Source organism: Rhopilema esculentum, chromosome 2, assembly GCF_057945365.1.
Source record: "Rhopilema esculentum isolate cy_ngs chromosome 2, ASM5794536v1, whole genome shotgun sequence".
Taxonomy (NCBI): Eukaryota; Metazoa; Cnidaria; class Scyphozoa; order Rhizostomeae; family Rhizostomatidae; genus Rhopilema; species Rhopilema esculentum.
In genome coordinates, this window is record NC_142816.1 from 6,112,100 (window position 1) to 6,128,603 (window position 16,504).

The 16,504-nt window shown below is 36.4% G+C and overlaps 1 protein-coding gene across 2 annotated transcripts; it reads right to left on the reverse strand.

Moving 5' to 3' along the window:
• Positions 1 to 1,196: 1,196 nt before the first annotated feature.
• On the reverse strand, positions 1,197 to 16,470 carry LOC135695367 (uncharacterized). 2 transcript variants are annotated; one of them, XM_065214437.2, is made up of 25 exons: positions 15,102 to 16,265; positions 14,875 to 14,942; positions 14,449 to 14,532; positions 13,914 to 13,970; positions 13,638 to 13,705; positions 13,166 to 13,239; positions 12,649 to 12,757; positions 12,490 to 12,514; positions 11,911 to 11,974; positions 11,579 to 11,617; positions 11,335 to 11,399; positions 10,643 to 10,727; positions 10,020 to 10,079; positions 9,603 to 9,659; positions 9,373 to 9,418; positions 8,893 to 8,962; positions 8,500 to 8,605; positions 8,161 to 8,214; positions 7,873 to 7,960; positions 7,542 to 7,651; positions 6,477 to 7,010; positions 5,909 to 6,209; positions 4,997 to 5,214; positions 2,853 to 4,561; positions 1,197 to 2,194 (listed from the first exon to the last, which is right to left on the reverse strand). In XM_065214437.2, the coding sequence occupies exons 1-25, from the start codon at positions 15,489 to 15,491 to the stop codon at positions 2,179 to 2,181; spliced, it is 4,497 nt and encodes a 1,498-aa protein (XP_065070509.2). In that variant the 5' UTR covers positions 15,492 to 16,265; the 3' UTR covers positions 1,197 to 2,178. The 2 variants fall into 2 exon arrangements, with proteins under 2 accessions (XP_065070509.2, XP_065070510.2); XM_065214438.2 differs by lacking the exon at positions 15,102 to 16,265 and adding an exon at positions 16,303 to 16,470 and having other exon boundaries at positions 1,201 to 2,194.
• Positions 16,471 to 16,504: the final 34 nt, after the last annotated feature.

Consider the following 16,504-nt stretch of genomic DNA (forward strand, 5'->3'; position numbering starts at 1 on the left):
AAAAAATTCATTCTGGTCGAGAGCCGATTTCATTCTCAGTCCAGCACAAGCTCAAGCGACTGTAACAAAGTTTTAATGACAATAAAGATATTAAAAAGATAACTAGAATGGATTAAAAATAATCGAGGGCGTCACTTGAGAGGCGTATGGGGGTGCTCCCCCCCCCCCCCCAACTTCAAGATTTTTGCAGGGCAAATGTTTTCTACTTTGTTGCTTTTATTATATAACTGTAAAAAGACGGGATGGAATGCATTTCTAAATAAATTCTGATTTAACTGAGAACTGAAATGTTACACTCTTGGTTACTATTTGCGTCTTGTTTTAAAAACCATACAGAAAAAACAAGTACCGCTTGCCAGAAAACTAAAGAAAAATGGTGTAATCCAAAACAGGCTTGCATCGGGATAGATCTGGAATCAAGTTTCTTTCTAAAGTAGCGTCCCAAATAAAAGCGGCGTGTGTGAGAAAAGAAATACTACAGTAAACTCCTGATATACTGTAGTCACACCAAATGTTGCTTGAAAACTTGTGACAGTAAACCGTGTGCGACACTGTAAGCAATTTTTTGAATGATATAGAGCGTATTGTATAAGTTCCTATAGGTGTTCATGCTTGTGTTGCCAGATGAAAACGTGTCATCGATAAATCATTTCCAAAATATTGGAATATGCCCTATCGGGGCATCGCTCAAGATATGTTGTTCTATTGTTGCTATGAATATGCTGGCATAATTTAGGGCAAAAGGCCCCCTTGCGCTGCCTCAAAAGAGGTTTGTAAAATTTACCTCCCTAGATGGCAAAAAACTCCTCGTTATTAAGATGAAACATTGTTCAAAGTTACATTTCACAGTAGCTCAGCCTCAGCTTGTTCTTAATTTTTTCTCAACTCTTGACCAATTTTTTTGACCAGTTCTTAACTTTATAAAAATGTTCTTATTAAAAAGAGTGTAAAAGCAATAAAATCATGTTTGAGAATAAACATTACCATTTGTTGTATTTTATATGCAGTGGGGTAGTTTCTCCTTAATGATTTTTTATTGCATTGAAGGAAGCTTTGATTCCCTCATATCCGGAAATAGTTATTTTTCATCTAGTGTAGCGAAATCAGTGGGGTGCTAGTGTGCAAATCGAAAGTGTGTCGTAAAAACATGAGCGCATGCTCTTTGATTCCATTATGGAGGGTTGCCTCTACCATCTTTGATTCCACCCCGATCAACCTTCAAAACTCTTTGAAAACTGTGTTTTCAGTCGAAGACGCTTGTCAAATTTTGAGAAATGCCTTTCCATATTTTTTCAACGGTTTTTGCACAAAGCAGCTTTGTTTTCTGTTGCTAGTATAATATTTGAGATTAATGTATCAATTATCAACGAAAGTGGCTTGGCTATTTTTCTCCTAGAGAAGAATCTTTATAATCACCCAATCTGACCCAGAAAACCTTAAAAATCATTGATACAGCCTCTTGTAAAGCGTCTCTGAAATTCAACGAAATAAACAAATAAAGAAACACGGACAATTTTCTGGGTGCTTTTATTGTACAAAACAATACCTCAATGTGACCTATCTATCAAAGATAGCAAAGCGAGAGGGGAGAAGTAGGGAGAGAACGGAAGCAGGAAGAAATGTGAGATAGAGAAACAACGGAAAGGAGAAACGGGAAGACAGGGAAGATAAAGAGACAAGAAAGACAAGAGAGGCAAGGGGCACACACAAGGGAGACAAGAGAGGTCGGAAGAAAAGAGGGTAGAGGGAGGGAAGGAGTGACAAGAGGGAGAAAGAGAGAGCTCTGAACCGGTTATGGCTGCTTGAGTCCGAGTTTAAGATATATATGTTGTCTTTATACCGGTAATGGAATAACTCCATTCCGGATTCTTACTGATGTATCTCGAGTGGCTATCAAATTTCTATAAATACATCTACATAGGCTAAAAGTTTACCAAATGACTCTAAAGCTATTTTAACTTATTAAAAATCTACTAAACATACTGATCATATATACAACAAAAAATAAAACAAAGACATGTATAAATAGAGAATAAAAACTGCTTTACAGACATTCTTGTCAAGTCTTGCATAGAGTAGCACGGTTTCTTAAGCTAAAATATTACATTTCAAGCTCAAGTCACTGCTAGCTCTTCTTCTCGATTCTACGTTATCAGTTTAGCACTTTCGTCATTTGATTCACAACTCTGTGTCCCTAGAACAAAAAAAGAAAACGCTAAAAAAAGTTATTAATTGAGGCATCGATGAATATCGTTAAGTAAACAGTGAATCGAGGTAATTTAGGGATCTCAGTCAGAAACGTCATCACAAAATGTCTTAAAGGCATTGAGTCATGATAAATTGGATTGGGTATACCCTAAGTGCCAAAATCCGCTGAGTCATGATTTTCATGAATGCCATGCTATTGGTTGACCTTGAACTGGTCACATGAACTCGCCTCGTACTGATTGACAAAACAATTTCGATCAATAGCAAGTTGTCAACAACGGATGCAAATATCACATGAAACAGCAGCGATCACGCCGAAACCAAATGACCCCCTATAGAGAGGGCCTATTTACCATGACTCAATGCCTTTAATTTTAGTAGACATATGGGCAAAAAACTCCTTTTTAGGTTTCAAAAAATGAAACACGAAACTCGAAAGATTTGGCATTAGCAGATACTGGCAGAAAGAAACGTATGCCAGTAATACCCAAATAAGACCCCCGAGAAATTGCAGCAAGAAAATATCACGGGATGGAAATTCATACCTATATAAAAGATTTATATTACATAATAAAATATATCCATGTTCCTCTGCAAAGAATATCAGTGAACTGAATTGCAAAGGGGAGTTTAAGATGACTTACAAAGATCTTATCACTTCGTCAAACTCCTTCAGTGTCCCTTCCATTTCAAGAACCGCACCATCTTTCCCATTAAAGGTTTTATCCGACCGTGCACTCCTTGGCGTCATCAGACCACCCATGGCGACGTCAAGCTGCTCCGTATCCACGTCCGCCACACTTTGCGCTTGTCTTCTTAAGATGCGACTCTCCCTCGAATCGTGCGACGGTTTAGAGGGACTAGCTTCTAAGGAAGGCCACTTAAAACTTGAAGCATCAAGTTCCCTAGCTGCTGGTTCTGACTCGTTCTGCATTCGATTTTCTTGTCTATTTGAGTATGACGTTGCATGATTGGTCGGGCGGTCTGAATGGATGCTGATGGGCCTTGCTTTCGCCTCCTTGTTTCTCACTTTCCCTTTCAATTCACTGAGAACATCTGTCATATCCACATATTTCGCCCCCCTGTGTGGCTTTTGTCGAGGGTTGCTATCTTTACTGTCAACAACAGAAGCCACCTTCACATCTTCAGTCACTTCTGATGCAATAGCTGGCCTCATACTTAAAGAATCAGTTTTCAGAGAATCGTCTGATCGAGGCTGCGAGCCCCTTCTTCGCTCAAGATCTTCGTAGGTTCTGGAAGCTGCAGCTTTACGCACCGGTGAATTCAAAATTAACTGTGACAGCGACGCATTGCCTGGGGGAGGACTGGGACTATTATTTATAAGTGCATATTGCATTGGAACGATCGGCGGCAAATTGGAATCTCTTGGAGAAGGTTTGGATCCTTGAGGATCTAAAGGAGGAGGCGGCGGCGGTGGTGGTGGTGGGGGCGGCGGTTGTGGCGGAATTGAACTTGATGCTTTACTTACGTTGCTCGGTTTATCAACTGCCTCTGAGGTCTTATTTGAGTTGGCACTCTGGGACGTTCTCTTAAATCCAACCCGTTTCAACCTCTCCTTGGCATTTGACAAAAGCCTGTTTGTTAGGCCTAACTGCTGGTTACTTTTCTTTGGCTTAACAGCTGGAGCTACTGGAGGTGGTGGGGCATGCGGCTTTGAACGCTTATGTGATGCAGAAGGAAGCGGTGTGGCCGTCTCTGAAGCCCCATCGTAGTCAGGCACTGGAATAACGATAGATGGATCTAGCGAATGCGCCAACCTGTCAATTTCCTCGTTGAAAGATGGGTCGTCATCCAAGCTATTACTGGGCAGAAGCCGACGCTCTTTCTTTGAAGAATCGCTGCGATGAGCGGAGCTGTGTTTGGATCCAAGGGGTACAGTGGCTGACGGGCGCCTTTCAGGAGGGTGACGGCCACTGTCTTGATGGCCGTTATCATAATAGTCACTTCCATGAGAGCCACTCTCGTGAGAGCCATTGGGCGAGACAACATCATGAGAAAGCCGTGGGCTTGGGCTGTTTCGCAAGGCACTTTTCTTTGGCTGCAGGTTGTGCTGTTCTTTCTCCTTTCTTGCATACTTTTTTATTCTTTCATCCCAACCATTCTTTCCAATCATGGATATGTCATCCAAACTTTTGTATGAAAGGCTCTCGATCGGCTCAATACGCTCCACAGTATCTCTAAACCCGACGGACTTCTTACGTTCCTGTCTCGCTTCCTTTTCCCGTGAGCCATTGCGATCTCTCTTTTCAACGCGTTCGTTCAACTCATCTAGACTGAGACTCCTCGATGTTGGTGAAAGTTGAGACTGGCCATGGATGATCTCAATAACTTCCTGTAATTAAAATATATATCATCAGTATCTCTGAATTAAAAGAGAAGTTGCTGAGTTCAAAACCTTCAAATGTTCAAAGACATGCCGAAAGAAGTAGATGAAGTTGGGTAGAAACTACAAATACTGCCAAAGTTGAACTGGCCTAAGTTTTTTTTGTAAAGGTTTGTAAGGCTCAAACTATTACTTTATTAAACTGTGTCGCAAAAATGACTGAATTTGGCTATACTTAATTAAACGGAAATTTCATACCCAACACCGCACCATATGCATATGATATATAATGATATATATGGTCTCAATCTACGGTGTGTGTATTCTGGACTTTATCATTCATGAAAATCGTTAAAATCATGCAAAATAATTATGGTGGTTCCTTCTGGTAACGTATTTTGATATAAAGTTACAATACGCAAATGGTTTGAACTAGAGAACAACCTCATCAAAAGCAACAGATCTCTTTGGTGATAGGTTCTCACTGGAGGCCGAATGACCACGTGCCGGTGATGTTGGTGCCCAGGTCTTTAGAATATCGTCATTAGACATCGGTGGTGGCGAATGCACCTGCGCTCGAACCTGGATCTGCGTATCAGACAATGGGACACTATCAAGGCCTTTTTGCTTGATTATTTCGGCAGAATAGGTGACACGGGAACCTTTAAATGAGAAAACAACGGTCAAGTTAAAGAAAGATAAGAAATCTGTCGAAAGAGCAAGCAAATGTGCAGATCATGTGAAATCTCTCATTGTCAAACAGTGCATCTGATTGGCCAAAAAATGATGAATAAAAACCAATCAAATAAGAAGTTATAGGATCAACCCAATCACAGATGACATTCAGGGGAATGGTCCTTTCCTTCTGAGCACATGGTAGGACCCAGCACTTGCATCCACCCAAGGTGGTTATTTTCTCAACAAGACATCCTTGAAAACATCCATTAGACCTATCAAACTCTGTAGTGAACACTGATAAGACAACTGAATTCCAAAGACTATTCCATAGGCTACTTTGACATCCAACGGAACGGAAGAGCAAAGGGTAGTTCTCAAGAATAATGAATAAAGTATAGAATCAGCAACTCTACTTGATTCGATATGATATGAATCTGGTATCCTGTGAGCAGGGTCTTAGATATCTCCTGCTATCTCTCTTAGAGTTTAAACCTGCATCAACACAGGACTCGGCAAATGAGGTGTAATTGAATTGAATGGAATCGTTCGTTGACCAATAACAGCATAACTTTACATGTTTTAGATATGATCATACACAAAAACGTGTAACTTTCATCAGTCTTATTGAGATAGTGACACGTGCTTAAATGAATATAAAATGTGCAAATACAAACTTACTTAAAGGGGAAGGTTTGTTAGCCACTTGCGTCCGCATGACAGGTTCTCTTTGTTTTACGTCATTGCTCTTTAGCATAGGTTCATTTGGAGGCTGAGAAGTGACGCCACCGCTGTTTCTTCGTGTTGCATTAGAATCGAGGCTAGTATGATCAAAGTTTTTCAAGCTCTTTGGTGAAGGATTCTTGACGCTGTTGGCAGCCATAGGTGAACTCTGTGCAGGAGCCTGATGAGAATATTCATTGCTAGCCGATTTTGCTTCCTTGAAGGAATCGCTCACTTTGCGTACAGCTGATGTCCATTTCTGTGCATTGGAAGAACGATAAGGTGAAAAAGATAAAATAAAAGCTTTATTTGTAGATGAATAAATTAAACTTTCTATCCATTATTGAATTAAATACATATAATAAAAAACCGAAGAATTACTTAAAACATCTCATCCTCCGTTAAGTTAAGAGCTCTTATAAAATCTAGAATTGGTTCAGAAATAATAAAAACTGATACAGTTCTTTATAGATTTAATGGCATAGACATTCTGTTTTTTACTGTTTTGATGTGCAAGATGGCTAACCTCTTTCGGTTCCCTAACAACAGCATCAAATCCGCCGGTTCGGTTCCCATTCGCAAAAGTTACCGGCTTCGGATCGTTCATTGAAAAAGCCGGTCTCTTTGACATTGATGGCGATTGTGACTGATCCAATGAGTAGGCCATATCACCTGAACTAGATGACTGCTGTCTTTCGAAACTGCGGGCTTCAACTTGTCGGGACCCTGAAGCCCAGTTGGCGTTGGCAGCTGGTACAGTCGACCTTGCCACCGGCGCCCTCTTCTTCTCTTTGTATAACCGCAAACTGTTGCTTACTTTCTCGAGGCTGTCCCTTCGAAGAAGGAAGGCAGTTCTTTTAGGAGACTTGGATTCAAACTGCGCAATGGCTCTGGCTACTGCTGATTTCTCTTCTGCGGTTTCCTCTGTCTCTTTATCAGCGCTATCCTTACTAGTGCTGGTAATGGACTGGTTATCCCTCATCAGACTCGTATTAGCAATGTCTTGTGGCAATGGTGCTTTTCTTCCAGGAGGACAAGCGACTACCATATCGATATGTTGCTAAAATTTACAACAACAAGTTCAGAATGCATTTGTTCCAAATATTGAAAGCATGATTAACTAAAACCAAAATTTGAAACAAACAGAGAAAATGCAATTCATGAAAAACAACGGGCAAAATCAGCATCAAATGAGTTTAAGTATCCAACTGGTTAAGAAAGTTTTGTTATTGACAAAGTTTAAATTCTTATACTGACGCGGAGGTCATTAAGCATTTTGTGGGCCCCACCCATGGTGAAACCCCCTGCCGAAAGTCTTGTGTTCCCTATTTCTGACTCATGACTTGGGGAATAACATTGGGGAACTACCCTCAAAGGGTTGCAGTTGCTAATATGATTGTACAATATTATTAATCTGCGATACTAAGGACCGTTCAATATTCAAACGTCTAAGGCAATAAAGCAACGGCCCTTTGACGTTTTATAATATTTCTACATGGACGTTAGCTGGATATTGCTTGCGGAATTGTTATTTCAGAAAGAAGTGTATGGCCGCCGCTGTAACAAATACGTCAAAATATTTTCTACATACTGAAAGCCGACCCATTGCCTCTGAAATCGCTTCTTGGGCCTCAACTGGGTCGCAGCCAATCAAATCTGTTCCTTCAACATTCAGAATAATGTCTCCTCTTTTGAGAAAACCTGTCAGAAAATAAATACAGTTGTAATGTTTTCTCAAATGAAAGAAAACAATATGATATTACATCTGATCATATTATCCTCCAAGGTACTGTATTCGGTATAAGACTGTATTTCATTCCCTGGGGTATACCTGCACGTCACGTTCTGCAGCCTCGGCTATACGTAAAAGGTCAATTGTTTAAATTATGTTTTGCATATAAAGTTTATGAGCTCAGTTTTACCATGTTCTGCCGCACAACCTCCTTTTAAGGTGTTTCGGACAACAACCAGATCATTCTTCACTTCGAGGTCGAGCATCAATGGCGCAGTCTAAAATTTGAAAAGAAGTTAAAAGCCATGCTATAGCCTATTGTTCACATAACAAATCAACGTGGCCTACAGCAAAATATCTCAAACATGATTTTGAAAGAAATCATTGTTCAATATCACACTGGGGGTAACAAGAAAAATACCTGGGAAAAATGATATCCTGTCACAAAAAAGCAAAACAACCTTAAAAGGTATCTTACCTTTAAAATAGCAACAAAATGGACATCTTTGCCTTGAGTGATACTCTCATCATACTAAAACGTGCAAAAAGATACTAACATTATAGCCTCTAAAGATGCCGAGACCTAAGCTTGCTCAGGAAAGGACTTTGCTACCAATCAAAAAGATGCCAAGCAACGGACACTTAAAAAACTTAAAACTGGAAGAATACTTTAGGTAAAGATCATTCAAAATCAAAGTCGTTCCAATCACTCTTAATCTCTTATGACAATGTTTCCTTTTCAGGAGCCACATGACTCTATTGGGTATTTGTGCACCTGATTTTCACCCAATATGAGACATTATTACTTTTGTCGTACCTGAAAATTACCCTTTCCTGGCTCAGAAGAGGCACCATGCAAATCCTCTTCTTCGTCATCTGATACCTCGTCTTCTTCTCGTCTCTCAATGTATTCAACCAATGGCCTAAATGATAACAAAGGCTACTAGTTTTTATTTTACTTATAATGACGTCTCACTTTAGGTTGATGCAAATCTATCTGATTCGAAGTTTGATGATGAGCTACCGTATAAAAATACATACTTTATTTGATATTGTTGTTGTTAATCACAGCGTTGTATTGCAGAATCTCAAATCTGCACGAAAAGCAGCAAATTCTTGAGATTATAAGTCGTTAAATCCTAATTTCCTACCAACAAGGGTTGAAATAAAGATTTTTGCTATGATGAATTAAACAAACAGAAAACCATACTCTTCGCCAAAACTTGTTTTCTTCTTGATTTCTCGAGAAACTCCTTCGGTCACAAGAATGGGATGAAGAGCTAAATGGAAAGAAAATTCCAAACAGTCGTTATAAATAGCAGAAAGTGGTTACAAGTACAATCAGAGAGAAGAGATAGACGATCAACTGCAGCCTCTGGTAATTGAATAAGCGAATCGATTAAATTCTTTAGAATTATGCCTCTAAAGGTAATAGTTGTACTAATCTGCCCATTAAAAAAAGCAGCTAAATGACAAAACAGCTACATGGCAGTTTGAAAGTCAACTGTTGACAATGGAATGACAGGGAGAAAGCTTTTACGCACTATCAGAGGTTATGCTGCCTTTTGAGAGCAACACGACAATCGATTATCACAACAACTTTGGGTATCGAAATGCTTATTTTTGATGCAATTGTAATTGTAATTGAAAAACTACGCTGTCTTTAAATGAAACTGAAGTACATACAAACCTTCTGATTTTTGCTTAGCTTTACGTCTCAGATACTCTGCAACATTCTGAAACAGAGATTTTGGAGAATGGAGAGAATGAAGTCTACAATAATCTACATAATAACGTAATTTATTTCGATAGGTAAATATTCAGAGATTTAGAAAATTAAAAGATATCCAAATAATGGATGTTATTCTAGTTGGCCAATTTTTTATTAACATGGCAAAAATCACAAATCTACTATATTACCTCGTTATGTCGCACAATCATTGTTAGATCTTTTTTTGACTTCAGCGCATCCACTGCCTGGAATAAAGTTTATTTGTTCCAATTTACTTTGTAATTTGACATGTTATACATCCAATACAATTGCAAATAGACAAGAGACAGAGTCAAAAATAGATGACAATTTAACTTTTTCCTGTTAAAAAACAGTGTTGCCCCTTTCTTGACACTTTGAAAGTAAGAAATGAAAAATGAAAAGGAAATGAGAATAACTTTCTTTTTAGAAACCAAGAATGGCTGGAAAATGAGGTTCGATGCTTCAAAGTATAAGATATAGGACAATTTTGATTACATTCAATAAACTAATTGAATTGTTGTGCAGTATATACAGAATATGCTATTTCAATAAATGACACGATTCAATAATGGACAGATGAATACCTCAGAATGCTTGATTTTATCAAAAATTCTTCCATTCACTTGAAGGATCTGATCTCCAACCTATATGATCGACATGACATTAAAATGTGACAAATCCCTGCATACCTGAATACTGCAAATTTGCTTTAGGAAATAGAATTTATACTATATATGCCAAAATTTTTAAAAAAATGACCAAATGATGGGCCCCTACAGATAACTGCAATGATATTACAAGAAGCGAAACAGAATATTAGAGTAGAACTTTTCAAAATGTATTTTACTTCATAACTCTTAAAAAACCATTCAACCGTGCAAGACTTCAAACATTTTAAATATTGTCAATGCCAATTGTGGTTGGGTCACTTGGATAAAATTAGGAACTTTTCAGTAGAAGAAAATTGTTCAAGATTAAAATTAATTGACTATGCCGAGAGACAAGGATTGCAAAACTAAATACATTCACTTCAATGTGGGATTTGTCATTAATTAATTCTAACTATTATACAGAGGTTTGTATATGTGCTTTATTCAGACACAAAAGTTAAGAATCAATCTGATTGATCTACTGAGACATTTTATTTTAGTAACAATCTTAAAGCCTATAAAAAAAGTATTTTTTTGAAGAAAGAAAGTTTGGTCACCTTGAGTCCGACTTGGTCGGCAAGCATGTTTGGCGAAACTGCTGACACAAAAACGCCTTCGAAATTCTCGATGCCACTAAGAATGCTGGAGAAGCAAAAGGAGCAGTGCCGTCATACAATGATTCACCGACAAGACTGTTATCATCATGCAACTGAGGAAAAAGACTGATCCTGCAGGTGTACGTAAAGGAATTCAGAAGGCACAGAAATGCCCATTTGCACTACGTAATGTCAATTTGAAGGAAACATGCTCTGAAAATGCAATCTAGAAAAGCAGGCTGATTCTGAAGAGCCAGTTTCATACAATATTCCAGTTTCAAATCCGGATAAAGATCTTTCACTTATATTGGCCTTCAGATTCAAACTAGCTGTATTGGAAACGAAGATGCCGTATGACCTATGAATCTTGGTACTTCTTAAGGCGAAATTGGCTTTTAGAATTGTACTTTAAAAGGGATTTATCCAAGATTTATCTGAGTATACAAAAATTCTTTGTTTCTAAAAAGCAATTGTGGTTCAATTATATAGACTTGGAATAGAATTCTAATGCTCGTCCCAACTTTTGACTTGGCAAGCCTTTGGAACAACCAGCCTTGAACAAGGAATTTCAAGCCTCCGTTCCTGCCAAAATTTTAAAGTTTGAGGTTAATGATAAAGCCATGAAAAACAGGTTTTGGGTGAAGATAACAAACCTGCATCCAAGTCCTTCTCTTCCTATCTTAAATGCGAGGAATCTGTCATCGTTTCTTGGAACCTCCTGTATACAATATATGATACAGTTAAGCTTTAATGATATCACCAGTGACTGAAAGCAGTGATCATAACGATAATATGATTATAACGATGACATATACAGATTATTATGATTATATGAGATGATAAGTAAATATGAGATAGTAAGCAATTGGTGTAAAATAAAGGAGATTGAATGCTTACGGTATTATCATCTATAGAAAATGGTCTGAATTTCGGATCCTAAAACAAAAATAATTTCGTCAATTAATGACATAGCCACCACGACTTGCTTATTTTAAGTGAGAACCAGTTCATAAAAATGTTTGCATAGAACAAGTAAATAGCTAGAAAGCGATACAGAACAATTTTTAAATTAAAGATTATCACATGTGCAACCGATCGACTGATTCTTGAACATCTCCTTCGAAATAAGCAACCTTGAATCTGCATACTTTGAGTCAATACTTCAAAGCAAAAGTTTTGGCTCAAAATTTCTGGTACAAATGGTTACTGAGTATTAATTAATGACTTACCACTAAAATTGATGGAGAAATTTTCATGTTTGGATCGACTTCCTGCCAGACAATTCGATTGTTCCTGTAGAAAAATGCAATAACTGTTATTGGCCAGCGCCTAACATTTTCCATATTAATTCCTCCTAGACAACTCTGGATTTAATATAAGCTTAACTATAAAGAAAGCGACTCATGACAAACATTAAATTTGGAGTCCTCGCAAGTACAAAAAGGCAGGAATTAAAGCAACGATCAATATATTGATAATTTGTTGGTCATTATACAAGACACCTCAGGTTTCATTCTGATAAAAAGGTTGAATAATGCAGATATATTTTAGAAATGATGTATGCATAATAGTATATAAACAATCTTTTGGTGGTACAAAACTTGAAAAAGGCTTTGAAAAAAGCAAACATTTGAGTAAACTGAAGCTTTTTGTCTGACACTCTTCAGAGTTTAAATAGTATACAAATAAAAACAGATTAATTTTCTTCAATATACATTTATACAAGGGTTTTTCTCGTCTGCCTAAACAAAACTGGCAAAAAACCCATCCAAAGAAGATATGCATATTAACAGAATGCCGTTACTCACACTTTGTTAGGAATTTTGCCCATATCTATAATATAAAACCAGATATAAATCAACAACTTATACAAAGAGAAAAGAAAAATTGATTTGCCAAATTTCTTCTTGTTATGCTATAAATATACAAGAAATTAATGAGAATTACTTTTTTTAAGTTTAACTTACTTTTAGTGACAAAAGTCAGAGACTTCTTGCTTTTAAGCACATTGACAACTTCATCATGGATTGATTCATGCAATACAAATCCATTAACTTTCAAAATCTCATCCCCAATCTATGATAAAGGCAAAATCATAAGCTCTGTAAAATTAGGCTATTCATGATGTATTAGCAGTATCAAAAAATACGGCTTGATAGCTGGTATAATTACAGCCTAATTAGAATCAACTATCGTGCCAAAATGGATGCCATGAAGAGAGAAGATGCACACAAATGCCCACAATCAAATTGCCTTGTAAACAAGTCAACGCTTATTTCATTGTTATTAAAGCAGTGCATTTGTTAAAGTCTTCAACACAAAAATTCTTTAGAAAATTCATCTTCCATGACAAAAATACTAACAGCAATGTTTTGAAGTTGTAAAAGCATTCAAGTTGTAGATTTTATGCCTGCTCACCCAGCAAAGCTACTAATACCAATTTAAAATACCAAAAATGTAAAATAATGTTAAATGAATGCTTGCCCTTAGCCCAGACACATGTGCAGCTGAGCCTGGGATTATTGAGGTCACATAAATGCCAATTCCATGCTCCAAGCCTAAAAAGGTTAGCTCACTAATTACATTCAAAATACCAGATGTATGCATTCTTTATCTAGAATTCTTTTGTCTAGACATGAAATAAACTTTGAATTCGGAACACCTATTACAAAAAGATGTTCAGTATTTGACACAAAAAGCTACCAGTGTCTCTGAAATAATAAGATTCAAAGTCTTAATTTCAATACATGTTCATTAACAATATTCAATATCATTACTTCTTGCTATAGGTATAACCCTTGAACTTTTTGAGGCAGCAATATCAGCAAAATAAACTTTGCTCCAAGGATTATGTCTTGCAGAGAATTTTTTTGTATTAAAGTTTACTTTTTTAATAAATAACTTCCAGAAAGCAGCATTTAATAAATAAAAGAAATTTGAAGCAGATCATCCTTGCCTCCTTTGAATTTGAAGCCAAGTGATTCATTTCCATGCCGTTTCAAGTGTATGATTCTTTCCCCAGTTCTGAAACAAGCAAATTTCAAACAAAACATGACTATGTTGGAAAGACAAGAGATTCTAGTCTCGTCTACTAACAAAGGCTCCTTAACCATGTCAGAACAAAAAGTCATAAAAATCATAAATATCTGAAATAAATTGTAGAGACTAAAAACAGAGAAATTTAGCCTACAAGTAAAAGAAAAATTTTAATACTGAAATGGTGCTTTCATACCTTGCCCCTTCAGTAAGCTTATCAAATGCAAAAAGATGCTCTGGAGGAATAAACGCTCTGAAAAAAAAATACTTCACTTAAAATATTAAATAAGATACTTTTTTATTTCCTGCATGGTTTCAGGACCCTGTAGTGTTTTTAGATTATATTAGAACATTTAGATTTTATATCTTGTATTTTGACTTTTATGCTTATGGTTTCCTTGTCTATGCAATATGGTCATGAGTTGTTAAAGATGAAAGAAAAAACATCATGCATGGAGGGCTACAGAAAGAATAAAGGGGAAATGCAAGAATATTAAAGAACCAATCATGCTCAATTCTAAAATTTAAATGTTTGCATGAATTCTCAAATTAGCAGGTTACTTTATCTGTCATTATCAATTTGATGGATCTTTTTCCCAAATTGCTTTTCGTTATTAGCTACTCAAGATGGAATAACTAGTGCAATCTTAGTAGAATTGCTTTAAATTTTGATGTTGTGAAACCAGTACTAAGCATGCAAGAAAAAAATTAGAGAAAAGAAAACTACTTACCTAATTTCCTTGAAAAGCGGATACTTTTTGGAATTATCAAGAACAAGCTTCAAGTCTCTAACCAATTTCTTTACCTTCCTTGACCTGTAAATCCAAAAATAGAAAACAAATAACAAAAAAAATACACAATAAAAATGATAACTCAATGAAATGTAACCAAATTCAACATTTGACGGGATTTAGGGAATGTAAGATATGATCCATTTGGGGTTGTTTGGCACAGAAAAAATTAATCCTAATCCTCTTACTTTGTCCTCATCATTAAAAAGGTAAATCAAAACAAAAATTTACAGGAAACTCTTGAAATCATAGCATGTCCGAAAATGCCAGACACTTTAATTCATTCTCAATTGCATAATATATATTTTGTTGGAAGAGACTTTTGAGACAGTCTGATGTACTCAAACAACTTTCATGGCTACATACTCGAGGTAATTTCTGAGAGCATCAAACAATTTGCTTCTTTCTTCTTCATCTTCAATCAGTGAATTGACCTGAGACAAAAAGGTTGCATGTATAGGAACAAATAAATGTAACTTTAATAAGCAAAAAACAAGCTTATGAAATGATTGACCTTCATGATAAGAAGCTTCCTACTGAAAAGATTATTAACAATTGAGGAAAAGCTATATTTTACAAAATGGTGATAATACCCTTAGCAGGAAATCTGTTGCTGAAGTTGGCAAATAAACAGAGATACCACTTCCTTTCTGTTTGCCAAAAACTCTTGGTGTGGAAAATACTGATCGATCAGTTTGGATGTCATTTGAATTCTCAGTTATACTTGCAGAATCACTGTCTGTTATTCTGTTGCCATTCATTGCTAGCACTGAATTGCTATATTTTGTTGTTAAATTTACATCTTTATTTTGCATTATGTGTCCTAAAGGTTTCCTAGCTGAACCTAGGATACTAAAATTGCTAGTCAATAAACTGCTTGAAAAATGACAGGGGGTTGTGTAATACATTGATATCAGGGGAATGACTAGTTGTAAACTTGGGCTGAATAATATTTTCCTTACAGGATATATTTTCATTGGCATTACAAATCATTCTAACCCTACTTTGGGGGTTAGAATCATTGCCCCATTACCACCTTTATGAGCACCCCTGGTTTATATGAATGAATGGTTGAAAACTGGATGCCAGATGCTACCAGCATGCATTTTGAATAACACCAGTATGATTCTCAAAAAAATTCAAAATTTTATTACTTTCTCAAAAATGCTCAAGAAATCGTTGTCAATGAAAAAAAAATTAAAATTGTGAAGGTCAAAATTGTTACTTTAGTCATTAAATGCAAAGAACTTCATGACAAGTATAAAATTAATTTGAAAGAATTCATACGATATCATAACAGGTAACAGCCAGCATACAAGGAACGATCTGAAGTTTGATATTAAATTGTTATAAATATAAACTGCATTTTGCTGCAGAGAATTGGCGAAAAAAAAGATGGATATTATATGGAGGAAAAGATTGCCCCCCTTAAAACAGTGGATAAGAGAATTAAAATTTAAATGAAAACCAACAGGTATGCTGATTCAAGCGATATACGATAAAACCTGCTATAATAAAAAGTCGTATTGCAAAAAATTGATATCAAATTCTCTGTTGCGGCCAGATCATTTATTATTCAGCAGAAAGTTCTTTCACGTTAATCTAACAGATTCTTCTCTGTGTAAATCGTTTCATCGTCAATCAGATATTTAGATTCTGGGAGACGAATGCAGTGCCAAGTTATGAATGTAATGTAAATCGTCCTTGATTTGAGAAAATTCAATAAAAATTAAAAAAGCCGGTTACGCTGTCAAAATAGAACAAGGTGAAAAAGATTGCTGTTGGAATAAATACCTCGTTTTTGAATTGCATTGCATGTAAAGCTATCTCTTTTTGCTCTCCTGGTGTCGCCATTGCTTTGAAGGCCACGGAATTCCTTTGTTTTTCACATTCTGCCTGTTTTTCGCCATCCAAATTTTTTTGTCTTGTTCTTTTCAGGAAGTTCCCAAAATAAAGGAGGTTAAATGTTTTATTAAGGTGGGTCTCCGGCTTTTAC